The sequence below is a fragment of the Oxyura jamaicensis genome, chromosome 1 (genome assembly GCF_011077185.1).
Source record: "Oxyura jamaicensis isolate SHBP4307 breed ruddy duck chromosome 1, BPBGC_Ojam_1.0, whole genome shotgun sequence".
NCBI lineage: Eukaryota > Metazoa > Chordata > Aves > Anseriformes > Anatidae > Oxyura > Oxyura jamaicensis.
The window spans coordinates 13,845,863-13,860,707 of NC_048893.1; the positions used below are offsets into that span (position 1 = coordinate 13,845,863).

Below are 14,845 nucleotides of genomic sequence, written 5' to 3' on the forward strand. Positions count from 1 at the left end.
CCTTGCCACCAGAGCACTTCTGCTGTGGTTCTGTACAGACTCCTTGCATTGCGGTATTTATTGCTAGCAGGCAAGCCTATACACGGGGGAGCCATAACACAACATGGTAAACTGGTATTTCTTACAATTATGCTTTACTTCTTTGGGGTAAAAAAAACTCTAAAACAAATGTTTAATTAGAGTTTCATCAAGCTTCTGTAGGAACAAGCAGTCTGCATGTCCTTTTCCTCTAGTTTTAAAATGTTAGTGAAATATGGATTTTCTTCCTCTTAGTTGGATCCAGAATTGGAAAAGTGCATGCCAGAGATGCAGACTGGCCGCCCAGTGTCATCACTTATTCCATTGTAGCTGGAGGAGGCACCAGGGATTACACAAATGTATTCTGGATCAGCCCAACTAATGGAGATGTGAAGATTTTGGCTAGATTAGACTATGAAACAACTCAGAAACACCTTTTCACAGTGCAGGCCTCAGACCAAGAGAAGACTGCAACAGCATCTGTGAGTAAATCCAGTCTACTTTTCCCCCTTTATCTACATTTTTCTCTCTTCTTCCTGACAAGAGCAGTAAGACGTTGGGCAAACCACTTTTGGTCTCTTTTGGCAAGTCCTGCACAGGACTGTAAATTAGTCAGGTGAAAGAGATGGTGCTTACTGTCTTGATTTGTTTCTTACAAAACGGACTAAAGTAATATTTTTTTTTTATATATATTTTATTCTTTCAATCTTTCTTCCTTATCTTACAGATAAGTAAAATTGTTTTCTGTGCCCTAGCCAATTTAAGGTATTCCTTATGGCTACATATGTACCAGAAAACAGAAAAAGGAAAGAGTCTTGAGGCCAAGTAGCACAGCCTAACTGTATTGATGCCTAGTATTGAGTCTTTTTTGGACTTCATGTAGTGCCCCTATGGCTCTCAAACATACTTACAATTTTATATGTGACCTTTTTTCACTGCAAAATGCTCAAGGTAACATTGGAATTGTGTTGCAGTCCATCAGAGTTGTGTTTTTATGGGGTAAGTCAGAGGGGGCTTAGAAAGGCCATTACCAGCATTTCTCTCATACTGGCATGGTCAGTCTATAAGGAGTCTTCCTTCCTTTCACAGATCATACTCTGAATTATTATTAACTATGCTAAGAAGCCTAACTAATGTCTGTGAAGCAATTTGAGACATTTGAAAGGAAGTTTAATGAATGTCTGGTACTATTATTATTTCTCATTCTTACTATGACATGATTCAGGTAATTCAGATGATCAGCCACATCAGATCAAAATCCCTGTGGTTTTGGAACATACTTCAAGTTAAGGAAACTGTTCCAAAAGAGTGCCAGTCACAAGAAGTGAAGGTCAGATGATCACAGACATTTTCTGGTAGAATCCAGTGTGGAAGGGGGGGTCATTGCTCTTCATGTGCTGATCAGAAAAGTGAAAGGGGAAAAGTGAAATTGTTTCTGAAGTCAATAAAATTCTGCTTCAGCACAGTAGAAGAACTTCAGCCACCTATTACTCTTTTCTTTCAGGTAACTGTGAATGTTTTAGATGTAAATGATGAAGAACCAGTTTGTTCACCCAATTTCTATTCATCTCAAATTCCAGTCAGTTTAGCAGCTGGGACCAATGTAAATGGCTTCAGGATTCAGTGTCAAGATCGCGATTCTGATCCCAGGTCATTCCGTTACTTCATTAAAGAAGGTAGTGCATCATAGCATGTGAGCTGGGAGCAGTGCACAAATTCTTAAACATACATGGTTCGGTTTGATTTGTAAATAGAAGTCTAGAACAGTTTGAGTGCAACTTCTCATGGAGAGTTAATTGTGATCCCCAAGTTTCATACATCATTATTTTGCAGCTTATCAAAAGAGATGTTTCTATAAGTTGGCTGTGGATTCTGCCACCTAGAATGATGCCCTTGCAAGTTTGGATTGCCTACCACATTAATTAATTGACAATGAATTGCATAATTGACAAAGACTTTAGTAGAATGAGCTGGAAAGATCTTCACGGTCAGATTTAACTTCCAATTATAGTTGAGTGAATCTTGAGAAGCTGTGGTGGCTTCTGTTTCTCTGCATACCTCACCGTTAGGTGATGATAATCAGATGACGGTAAGTAATTGAGCAAACCCACGTCCTAATTCCATACCGTATGCATTAAAACCACATTATAAAAATGTATGCTTAAACCTAATAATCAAGTGCATCTGGAGAGCTGTTACAGTATGGACTGACGTTTAGCTTCACAAAAAAGGAAACACTCTCTCAGGGAAATTTAATTTGTTGTTGTTGCTGAGGTTATTGACATGCACTGCTGAAACTTTAAGTGTGGTTGCTGGCATGATTTTGGTCTGTACCAACAGTGCATTTCCAGAGAGATCCTGGGCATTGCTGAGGAACCCAGGACCCTGCCCAGTGCACTCTTACTGACCCTGAGGGAGTAGAGGCTCAGAGGTTTGGCTACACAGATGTGATTTGTGCCATGCAGTGGGCCTTTGAGACAGAACCCATGGCCCATTATATGTTGTATGGTGGACATGGCCTTCAAAGTCACCTCAACTCTGGAGCTCTACAGGCCAACAAAAGCAAAAACAAAGTAATTCTGGTGCTTTTCCATGGCTTTGAACTGTTCTATCTGTGTTCTGTCCAAAGACTAACAACCAGGGCTGGCCTCCCTGCTGCCCAGGCCCCTAGCAGATCTCCAGTAACATGAACAGAAAATGAGGAGACTCGGGGCCAGACACATGGAACTCCCTTCTCTGCCCTCCTCCAAACAGCTCACAGTGCAGATGAGGCCCTGGAGGTAATTAAGCCCCATGAGTCATTAGATCTCATCTGGGGGACCCATTCAAAAGCTGCATATAGGGAGCATGCTCTGGGCAGTGGGAGAAGCCATGAAAAGGGCTGGGGGAGCCTCTGGAGATGCTGTTGGTGCTCATATGGCCTAAGGGCCACAGTAGGATCACCCAGGCAGCAGGAGTTCTGCAGCGCCTTAGGGTCTTCACCCTGGCTGGGTGCTGCTGCTGTGGAGTGCACTCCGGGCTGTAAGAACAGGTCATTCAGTGTGATGTGAGAGCTGCCTCTTGTGTGCCCAATGGCACTGAGGTATTTTCACAGCGTTGTCTCAGCTGTGTCCCCATAGAGGGTCTTATTCTGTATTTTAATGATTTTATGATCATATTATTTTATATGATTGTGTATGATATCAATAAGATTGAAGAGCCATTCTTGTCAATGGTATTCCACCACGCAGGTGTAAAATGATCCATAAAAAGTTGTCAACAGAAGCCGATCTTTTTGTTTGCTTTGTGCATTTATCTTTTTCCCTTTGTTTTTCCTTTTTCTTCCTTTTTTGGTTGTTTTTATTGATTTATTTACTCATTGTTATCACTTGCAGGCAACGTGAACAATCATTTCACCTTTTCACCAAGTGCTGGCTCCAACACATCTCGGCTGATTCTTGCATCTAGGTTCAACTATGAGAGTGGACTTGATAAAAGCTGGATTTACAGGCTGTGTGTCTATATAACAGATGACAATTTACTGTCTGCCAGGGACAAAGCTACACACCTAGTTAAAACTGGTACAGTGTCTTTAAGCATCAGGGTTATCCCAAACCCAACAACTGCCATTACCACCACGGTAAGTGCACTGAAATTTATACTCAACTCCGCGGTTCATTTAGTGGCTAATCGCCATGGGAATGAAGAAAAGAGGGTAGATGTATGCAAAAGGAAAGCAAAAACCTACAGTGGGTCCTGTTTTGGGAAGTGTTGGGGCTTGTGTTCTTACATTGAAGCCACTGCTTGTTGATATGCTTGGTGTCAGGAAGGATTCTTGGTAAAGGTTTGTAACATATGTTTTGTACTTTAGTTTCTAAAACAAAAAGGGTGAGTATCCATGGACCAGGCACTCTGCCATTACCATGTAACTGGAAAGTTAAGGATTTTGGCAGCTTTATTAATAAGGAAAGTGTAGGGGTTAACCTTTGCCTGGAACCTTAAGATTACTTCATGCATTTTGCTCAGCCTCTTTTTTTCTTTTATTATTTATTTATTTATGTTGCTTTTAACTACTCCAGTGTCCTTGCACTTCTGTTTGCTTCTTATGCAGTGGGATGAATCAAAACAGGCAACAATGACAACAAGAAATCCTTATTAATTTGCAAGGGCCATTTTTCCATCCCTAGGTCACCCTCATGTAAAAGTTCAAGCTGCCTGTCAGGAACTGAAGTTCCTGAGTTCTCAGCAGGTTTCAGACAGGCAAAGCCAGATGGGTGGGATGGGTATTTCCTGAGCTCCCAGTCCACATGGTGGTCCATAGCTGAGTGGGGGAAGCCTGCACAGCTTTTGGCAGCCAGTCTGGGACCTGGCCTCGCACCCTGATCACCCTGTGGAGCTGTGTGCCTGCATCCCGGTGATACAGCCAGCTCCTTGGTACATCCATCCCAGGCAAGCTCTGGCTCAGTGGTTTTGCTTTGGAGCCAGTTTTCTTCAGGGTGGTGAAGGACACAAGCAGAGCTTGCTTGCATTCTGCCTGCTGAAGCAGCACAGCCTGTAGGGTGCAGACCAGCCTGCCTCCATGTTTGTGCTGATCGCTGCCTTCATCCTTTGTCTCATCATCTCTCCATCATCCAGTCCATACATTTTCTGCCTGTCTGCAGATGGCATTACCCTTTTTCCACTGCATGCAGGTATGAAAATATTAGGATACTGAAGGGGTAAAAGTGTTATTCATTGTAAAACTGTCCAAATGTGCCAAGGTAGGCTGGTAACTCAGCCAGAGTCAGGGGATCCTCCAAACAACACGTGCAGGTCTGGAAGCTTTGCTATGAAAATGCTTAAATCCAGACTTGCAGACTGATTAATAACCCAATTATCATCTAATGCTCTGTTTGGAAGGAATAAATGGCTTTTTCACAGCCTTCTCCTCCCCCCTACTTGAATAAATGAAAAGTTAAGCTGAGTAATGAGACTTATTCCATGTTTCTTTTCCCATGCTTTACTACAAGCACAGACAGTACAGACCACATACCACAGTGTTAAATCTGCCTGCCCAGAGATATCGGCCTCCCATTTTCAGACTGTTTTCCAGAAAAGCACTTCCATTTCAGCACCTTCTCCCATCACTGCTCATTGCCTGTGTTCAGCGTAGCAACCTGATGACTCGGATGCTGTAATGCTGGTGCAGTGACAGGAAGCCCCGTTCCAAAAAGTCAATTGTGACTTCAGTCCCAATGAGGATGGAGTGGTGGTGATCTTAAGATTATTGTAGCCTTTGTGTAAGGATTTCTTGTGCCTAGCACAACTGACTGGCAATGGGCACTGACAGCTCTTCACTTTAAACATCTCCTTTTAATAGCGACTGATATTACCCACTTCAGCTACCTGTCAACTTTTGCAAGGCTAAATAAGTTACTTCAAAGGTGTTCCTAGATGGAAAACAAATAGATACCCTTACTGAATTTCATACGCAATGTGATTACAAACGTCTTACAGAAAATTTAATAAAAAAGTTGGTAGATGATCAAAATGAATAGAACCACACCATGTATTGACCCAGATAGCGCAAACAAGTAATTTCTAATCCATATAAAGACAGTTTCATGATGGGATCCTAATGAATGAGCTTCTAGTGACCTGCCAGCTCAGAGCTGTGTCTCCTGGCACACAGAAGATGTGGGAGATCACAACTGCTCAGGAAGTGTAGTTTTCCCTTCTGGAGCAAGTCACAGGGAAAAAAAAAAAAAAAAAAAAAAAAAAAAAAAAAGAGTTTCATTTAATTTATACAATAACCTAATTCCTCAGAGTTCTACTGCTTTTGTGAAGGGGGTCGAATGATCGCTGCAGTGCAGATGACCTAATTCAAGTTTTGCCTTAGGTAACAAGAAGCCATTATCTCGGTAATGGCAGTATTCCCTGAACTTCCAAATCCTCCAACAGTGCGCTCGCAGCTTCTCAGGCAATCTGAGGCTTTTAAGCCCCACCATGGCATGCCTATTTTAATATTAGACATTGAAAAACACCATCTGGAACCAGCTTTTGCATTGTGGGTGGGCTCCATTTCACCTGCCTTTGGTTGCCCAGGATCTCGGTGGTCCATCTCAGCCATCTGAGCTGCCTCGGCAGCCGGCAGAGAGGTACGTGGTGTGAATCACTTCTAGCAGACGCTATGTTCCTCTGCCGATCATCTGCAGAGCCCTGGGGCAAGCTTGGGCCAGGTGCCTGGGTGCAGAAGTTCAGCCAGATGAACGGTGCTGTCGGTGTTGGTAACCTTACAAGAATGCAGCATTGAGAAACGTTTCCTATCTTGTTTTAAAAGCCTGGCTTTACTCTGGTGACAAAAAAGGAAAATCTCTACTCTGACTCGGCATGGTACGTGCCCTTCATCATCACCCTCGGCGGTTTGCTGCTCCTGGGACTGCTGGGGTACCTGGGGCTCCTGCTGGCCATGTGGATCCGCACCCGCTGCCCTCCGGCGCACAAAGCAGACGGCGCTCCTCTGTGAGTCCTCCCAGGTGTCATGCCAGAGAGCCCCTGGCACGGGCAGAGAGAACTCAGCCTTTTCAGCCATAACAAAATCTGTGCTTTGAATGCTTTATGGCGGTATGCCCTCTGCTGTAGTAAATGCAATTACTGGCTACGGCAATATTTGGTGTTAAGAAGTCAAGGAAAAATGACACTTTTTTAAAAATGGATTTGCTAATACTTCAGCATTAGCTGAAGGTCACAGTGGAATTAACAGTCATGACCTCTAAAGGCAGCTAATCTTGTAAGGCCCTGTTGGAGTCCGTGCCCAACTGTGCTGAGCAAAAATACAAATGTACCCGATGCCAACTGCAAGGGTGCTCCCATCCAGGCAGGTACCACTGCATATTCCTCCCTCTCAGCCTCAGAGCTCAGAGCCCTTTCCAAACATTGGTGCTAATGCCAATTTCTGTGTTCTGGCAAAGCTTCTGCAGATTTCCTGCAGTGTTACCCAGGCCTGCTGCAAGGCTCTGGCCCATAAAGCCTCATGGCACCTCTAAGTGCTCTTTTTTTTTGGCAAAAGCCATGGAAGCACCTGGGAACGGCTCTGGTTTAGTGTGGGAAGAGATCACTGCTGGGAGTCCGAGTGCCTATAAAATGGCATTTTCATAAAAGCAAAGACAAGCAGCTCTGTCAGCGGACTGGGCTTTAACAAGGATTTCTGTAAATATTCTCAGGATTTGAAGTTAAATTTAGAAGTTGTAGAAAATGTAAAGAAGTAATATATGACTGTGATTATAATTCAAATGGTGTGTGCAAGGAGTTTAGCAATTTGTGATAAAAATGACAAATGAATCTAGAAGCATATAGCTTGGCCATTGTTATTATTTATTAATAGGGCAAGTGATTCATTGGGAGCAGGCTCTTCCATTAAAAAGCAATTTTTATATTTTCAAATACATTTACAATCTTTCAAATATTTTAAAAAGTATCATCTGAGCACAGCAGATCAAAAAAATTGACCTTCCTCCAAGGATGGAACAAGATGAGAATGTCTGAAAATACATTTTTCCAGATTACATAAATCCATAATGCTATCATCAGTAAGTCTATCTTTTTACTATCATCCCTTCTTGGAGATGTGTTAGCACAATGCTCAGGGCTGTCTTCCTGTTTGGGAGCAGTGTTAAATGACGCAGGCATTTAGTGAAAGAAAGGCATAAAACAAACAAATCAAGCAAATCCCAGAACTCAAGGAAACTCATCCTTCTTGCCAAGTGGAAGAGAGTGAAGCATGATACTTTTATGTAGGCATAAGCATGACATTTGCTAACTACACCTCTTAATCTTTTTTTTCATTACAGGATAAATGATCCAGGTGTGTACCTCTTTTCTATATTGTAATACCTCTCAACAACACTGTGTTTACTGTTCTGTATAAAATTTGTAAATCCATTTATGACAAATGCATTTGGCCAAGTACAGAAGTACTCTGATCAAACACGCTGGCTGATAATGGGATGCCAGCCTATGAGGCGGTCCTTTTGGTCCTCAGATCTCTTAACTACTAGGTAAACCCAAGTTCAGAGTAGCCTGGTATTCTGGTATGGATGCTAAAGAATTACAGTATTTTTCACATGCATTTCATATGCTGTCTCTTAAAAAAAATCTTATCACTCCAAACCACCTTCAAGAGTCCTCTCCACTCTAATTCCCTGTTCTCTGATCCCTTTCATTTGCTCCCCTGATTTCACCACACACACTTCAAGATTTATTAGTATTGGTGCTTGTAAAGGTGTTTGTATAATTTAGCAGGGGCGTAAGTTACACACACAAAACCAGGTGTTCTTTAAGCAGTCCTCCTTTTAATCTCATTAGCATTCCCCTGACAAGCCTGCCATGCCTTTCCTCAATCAGTATTGCCCAGCTTGAAAAAACAAAACAAAACACATGACTAACAAACCCCAATAAAACTAGCTGTTCTCTTGGTTGCCCAATTTGAGACATTTCAGCATTGGCCAGTTTCCATAAAAATGGGTGCTTGGTGCTTTCTGAAAAACTGGTTCCCGAATGCTGGGCAGCAAAGGCCAGACAGAACAGGTTTCCCATTGGTGCTCAGGTTCAGGCCCATCTGCAACATTTCAGAGCATTGCATGCCTGGCCATAAAGCCCATTGGTGGCTTCCTCTAAAGGAAGGTCGTTAAACAAACCAGCAAGGAGTGAACAAGAAGAAATCATAGCAACTAGTTGGGTATCATCCACAAATCCATGCTGTTGAGATGCCTGTGGCACTGCCGCTGTGTTTGTTTGCATGTGGGATGAGTTAATAGTGTGGTAAATTCACATATAACCAAACTGTTCTTCAATCTGAATATGACTTGACTGGATTTGCAGCACTTCCCTGTTTTGTCTCCAAACGCATGTTTGAGCGCACAAGCTTAGTAAGTACAAACATTCATGGGAAAAGATCTACATTTGTAATTCAAATATCCCCCGAAGTGAAATTCACTTGCGGGTAGATAGGCAGTCCAAGGCTCCTACAACACCCAAGTCCTCAAAATATGCCTTGAAGAGGTGGTATGTGGTGCACAGACCTGTGCTGGCCAGGTTTCTGGGTGGGGGCATCTCACCCCTAAAGAAAACCCTGGTTGTGTCAGTGTGGAGCGGAGTGACATGCATAAAAGGAATTATTCACTGAACAAATGTGCGAATAAGTTTAAATAATGAACACATTTGACTTTCTATATCTGTTCATATCATTTATGAAGGAAGTTTTGTTTAAGAAACCATTGTTATTTATTCATGACTGAAGGAATAAGACTTTTCAAGGCTCAACTTTTAATTTGTCATTGGCAACTGTGAATCCTCACTCCAAAACACTATGAAGATGTTTGCTTTTCAGTGTTAGGGATCACCCTTTGAAAAGAAGTAAGACTCATTTGAGATGTCTGAGAAGCTGAGAACTAAGAATCTCTATTTGTTTGGGGGAAATTTGACTTTAATATCTATAGTCAATGTCAGAAAAAATCTGATTCTTTACAACGTGCATTTTCTTTCTTGTAGAAAAGAAGAAACCTAAGAAAGAAGTGGTTTTGGTGAGTACTGCTGGCCTCAGAGCAAAACTAAAGTTTAGTTTTGATCCCCATCATGTGGTGTAATCACAGTTATTTCCATTGTAATAGATTTTTTCATTATTTTTATTTTTCTCCCAGTTACCACATCTAGGGGCTCCTTCCTTTTCCATAGCCATAATGGCATAAAGACTGCAGTGTTCACTCTCCCTCCCCAAGCTCTTTGGAGAGGGGATTCCCAAGCCTCCTCTGGGTGGAGGTGAAGCTCATGTGGTTTACACACGTGGGGGTATTTTGCATGTTAGACCTTATTAATTCTCCTTTAAACATCTAGCAGCAACACCCTACACCACAAATGGCCTTTGTTGCCAGTTTTGATTAAACTCAGCCTACAGGAATGCACTATACAGGTCATACAAATCCGCCTCCGTCCATGTAGGTCAGCATTTCCAAGTCACTGCTCCTCCTTGCTTAACTAATTCACAGGATTCGTTCCACATTTTGTCTCTCTTCACAGAAAATGACAAGGCTAAACACTGTCTTTGATGGAGAAGCCAGAGACCCAGGTAATAAAAAGCAATTAACAGTGAATATGAATATTTGGCCGGAAACACACTGGATTAGTTGACTTAAATATGGTTTGACATTTGCTTTTCGTATTTCAGGTTTGCTGTTTCCAAGGAGAACGGGAGCTATATTTCACAGATAGATAGTGAAAATCAAGACAGTGCCCTAGTAACATTTCTAATGGTAGAATACACTCACATCCAACGGTCAGATTATTCACTGCTGCTCTGCTAACCCTGACTTTAAGGAGCTGGTACCAGGAGGTGAGAGAGGAGGAGGAATTTGCTCCCAGCCTCTTGCCCTGGTGCTGTCACAGCTACATGGTTTCACCTCCCCATGCATGGGAAATGGCCAGCGGATTAATGTAGCCACAGGTGTGCTGATTCTGTCTCCAAAACCTCTCTCTGAATGCTACTCACACCTGCACAAACCCACTCCAAGTAGCAACAGCACATTGCTGCTCTTTAGCTGAGGCTTGGGCATCTCTTAATGGGGAGGACAGAGAAGACCATTCTGCTTTTAGATAAAATTGTGGTGGCTGAGGGCCCCAGTAATGGAGAGGAAGGGTTGGTAGAATGTGGAACACCCAGTCAAAATAGGTCTTCAACAAATACATCTGAAAATAGGTCTGTCTCAAATTATCTAAAAAAAAAAAAAAAAAAAAGGCAGGCTTGTTTTGAGGCTTGGATTCACGTAGCCAAATTTCCACCCAAGTGTCTGTACCTCGTGTTTCTTATTAGCTGTCTCTGGGCTCTTAGAGGCTGTGAGCTAATAGGAAACGCTAGGCACAGGGACTTCAGTAGAAGTTGGGTGAACAAATGGGCCCCTACTGTGCAATTAAGTTCATCCACAAGGCTGCCTGACGATGGTTTGGGCCAAGTCCAAGGCCACCTGCTATTTATAAAGAGGTTCTGGAGGGACATCCAGAAGTCCCTGCTTTTCGCCTGTGTAACTGGGTTTGTTAGATGTTAAACATGGATGTGCTCTAGGCCACTGCAAGAGCTGGACACCTGGTGGTTCCTTTCCTCAGCAGACCCAACCACACCATGCTTGTGGCCAACTGAGCCCACCCAAACTGCCCCCAGAGCCACAGCACCTGTGCCATGCCTGCCACAAGCACTAAGATGTAACATGGCTTTGTGGTGCCAGGAGAGAAGTGTGGGATCCTCAATCCTCCCTCTCCCCTCCATGGCTCATCCCAAGCCATAAAGGATCAAGTGCTGGCAGTTCAGAGATGAAATTTGATAATTCCCAGCATATCATCTGTTGAATACGATTAGGAGGGCTGGTCAGGATCTGCTGCCCAATCTGGGCTGCTTTAACATGCCTGCCTTGTAAGCACTCGGAAAAAATACCACGTGAAGAGATCCAGTTTCATCCTTAATTGCTCAAATTGCATTCATGTGTCAGAAACCATTAATTCTGATACAAACTGTAACGTGTAGTAACACGTAACCACCGTTTCTTTCCAGGCCTCAATAGTCTTGTTTGTCTCGTATTAATAGCGTTTAATTACAAGCAGTGACACTGCAGCTCCTGATCCTCTGTCTGTTTAGCAAGAGACAGTAATTCAGGCCATGAGGCAATCACAACGGATGGATGGGCATTTTTCCACCTACCTCTGGATGGTGGATGAACTGAAGGAGGAGAGACTTGCTTTGTGTCCAGGTAGAAATTACTCATAAAATCTGAAGAGGGCCAACCATCTTTGTAGTAAGGAAAGGTAGCAACGTGTGCTAACCAAACCAAACTTAACAATATTTTGTATATCTGAGGGAGGCATATCCATGCACAAACAGAAAATACATTTTATTTCATTGTATTCACAGCAGGCCAGGAGGAAATCAGTTTGTTAAAATTGTGACACAACACATACAGCTAAAACCCATGGGGAATCCCAGATCTCTGAACCTCGTGTCACCCTAGATGACCTGATGTGGTCTGGAAGACATATGCAGCCTATTGTGGTGCTATCAGGTTTTGCTATACCAAGTAAGCAACTCCACTTGAAAAAGTAAGCACAAACATACACAGTGGCCTTTCCCAGCGTAGCCCCAGGCACAAATCTGAGGAGAATAAGTCATAACAACTAAGGACTATGTATGGGTTTGTTACACTGACCACAATAACCCACAGCAGCTGGAATTTGTATAGAAGCTTAGGATGATAACAAGGTCCTGTTTTGCATGTTCCTATTCTCCTCAAAAAAAGTGCAGCATTTTTGTATTAATGGAAAAGCATCCCCACTGAGTGGCCACCACGACTTCCAGGGTACCACACTTGCAGAAATGCAGATTTCCTTCTCAGGGCTGCCTTCCCAAACTCATCTGGTTTTCCAGGTTTTTCACATTTTCCTTTTTAGCCTCATCGTGAGGAGATCTGTCATGTCTTAATCTGCTGAAGTAGTCATGATTTTAATTCCTTGTCTTTTCTCCCCTGCAAGTCACTGGCAAAATCTACGAATTCAATACATGGTCGGGGGCCCGGAGGTGGAAGAAGAGCAATGAGCCCCTTCAGCCCACTCCAGCCATGCAGGTAACATCAAGTGCTACAGACAGCAGCGTCCCAGACACAGACAGAGCAGAGACACCAAGCAAAAAAGAGACTTCAGAGAAAAGGAAAGAGCCAACCGCAGAGACCAAGAGGAAAGAGCCAACCACAGCTGCCAAGCCTTCAGCAGGGCCATCACAAACACCAGGCCAGGATGGGGTGAAAGCACAAAAGCAGAAATAGGAATCTGCAGGCAGGGGGTTACCCTCACCAGCCCCCAAAGGCAAATACTGACCTCTTCTCCACAATGAATGCTGCATTTTTGTTACACCAGCCTTAAAGCTCTCTATCTATCTCAGCTGCAAAACATCGGGTGGCCACTGCTGTGGACTCAAAGGCAGGATGAAGCTGGACTTATTTTGGCATGTGCCGGTAAGACTGGGAGAGAAGGGAAGGTGCAGAGACAATCGGGGCAATGAACATGGTCTAGGAGCTAGTGTCAATGAAGACCTTGCTTCTCCAAGTGCAAAGACAGACTCTGGTTGTTGCAGAGGAATTGCTTACCTCTTGGGAAGGGGTGGACATGAAAGGGCAAGAAGAAAAAATGAAAGCACCATCATGGACAGAAGCATCAGCTGCTCCCTGGGCTGTAGCTGCTGGCAGCTTCCTCTTGGAAGAGCTCTCTGCCCCCAGGCCAACATGTCCTGGTCCACTTTAGTGGCAGCAGCACACACATGGAGCTGCTGAATGGGGCCAGGAGTGCAGCTGTGAGTGTGAGGCTGGTTTGCTTCTCCTGTCCCTGAGTCTGAACAGCAGAAGGGGTGAAAAGCAGATTAGAGTTGAAAAGTTTGCTGGTAACAGCTAAAAATATTCTCTTTTCATTCAGTATTTTATTTCATCCCTTCCTCCCCATCCTGTCTTGCTGTAGGAAAGAACAGAGCTTGAAAGCAGTTTTGGAGTGGAGACAACCCACAACTTGTCATGGTATCGCAGGCTGTCATGTCAACATTTTTAGCTTATTTATCTTTTGTAACACTAGTGGCATTCAGTATCTTCACCTTTGGTATTTCCTCTGGCATATTCATAGTTTTACAGAATCAAGTGGAACACACTCAAAAGAATAATTACTGCAAACACATGTGGTGAAATAATCTTTTCCAAGTGTGATCATGTATAATGTAAGTGCTGTCTAAGAACCTGATATAAAACAAGCAAACTCTGCAAGATTTCAGAAAATTATTTTAATTGTAAGAAAATTAATTATAAATGATGACTTAATACTCAGTGGTTTGGCTTCTTTTCTTTTCTGATGAGAAAAAGGTGTTTTGGCATCAAGGGACTGATCTCAGCTAGGTGGCAAAAGAAACTACTTGGTTTAAATTCAGCAGGGACGGTAAGTTAAGATTCTGTCATGCGTATTGTTTTTTGTCATACAATGAAGGACCTGGGTGGGGAGGCCCAGGGTAATTTCACTGAGGATCCTATGCTTTACAAAACCACTCTTCACAGTGCTGCAACCCTTGTCTGCACCCTAAAGGAGTGGTTTGGCTCAGGAACAGCTTTCCTTACAAGCACCAAACATCTTGAGTCAAATGACATTTCATTGAGCAATCAGAAACCCAGCGTGTCATGAACACAATGATAGAGATAGGAAAGAGTGATTTATGGTCTCTCAACATGTTATCGGTTTACTGTGGCTGTGGTGGTTGTTATAGCGTTGTTTGACCTTCCAGCACCAACAGGGCTTGTCACATTTTCAGAGCTCCAACCCACCATTGTTTGCATTCATTTGCTGTAAACCACAGAATCGCAGAATTGTGGAATGGCTGAGGTTGGAAGGGACCTCTGGAGATCATCTAGTCCAACCTCCCCTGGAGCATATTACCCAGGACTGTGTCCAGGTGGCTTTTGAACAACACTGGGGAAGGAGACTCCCCAACCTCTCTGGGAAACCTGTGCCAGTGCTCAGTCACCCTCCTGTTCAGACAGAACTTCCTGTGTTTGTGCCTGTTGCTTCCCATCCCATTGCTAGGCACCACTGAGAAGAGCCTGGCCTCATCCTTTTGACACCCTCACTTCACATACTTATACAAACTCATCAGAATCCTCTTGAGCCTTCTCTTCTCTAGGCTGAACAGGCCCAGCTCCCTCAGCCTTTCCTCATGTGAGAGATGCTCCAGTCCATTCACTTGTTTTAGTAGCCCTTCTCTGGACTCACTCCAAGAGCTTCATGTCTCTCTTGTACTGGGGAGCCT

The 14,845-nt window shown here is 43.4% G+C and overlaps 1 protein-coding gene across 1 annotated transcript in view; it reads left to right on the plus strand.

Annotated features, from left to right (window-relative positions):
• The window catches only part of CDHR3 (cadherin related family member 3), a 34,067-nt gene extending 20,193 nt beyond the window's left edge, over positions 1 to 13,874 (plus strand). The window contains exons 12-19 of the mRNA XM_035309472.1: positions 274 to 500; positions 1,523 to 1,694; positions 3,393 to 3,637; positions 6,317 to 6,498; positions 7,827 to 7,840; positions 9,526 to 9,557; positions 10,051 to 10,099; positions 12,544 to 13,874. Of these exons, the coding sequence (XP_035165363.1) occupies positions 274 to 500; positions 1,523 to 1,694; positions 3,393 to 3,637; positions 6,317 to 6,498; positions 7,827 to 7,840; positions 9,526 to 9,557; positions 10,051 to 10,099; positions 12,544 to 12,833 (1,211 nt within the window). The 3' untranslated portion in view covers positions 12,834 to 13,874. The remainder of the gene's footprint in view (positions 1 to 273; positions 501 to 1,522; positions 1,695 to 3,392; positions 3,638 to 6,316; positions 6,499 to 7,826; positions 7,841 to 9,525; positions 9,558 to 10,050; positions 10,100 to 12,543) is intronic.
• The last annotated feature ends 971 nt before the right edge of the window (positions 13,875 to 14,845 follow it).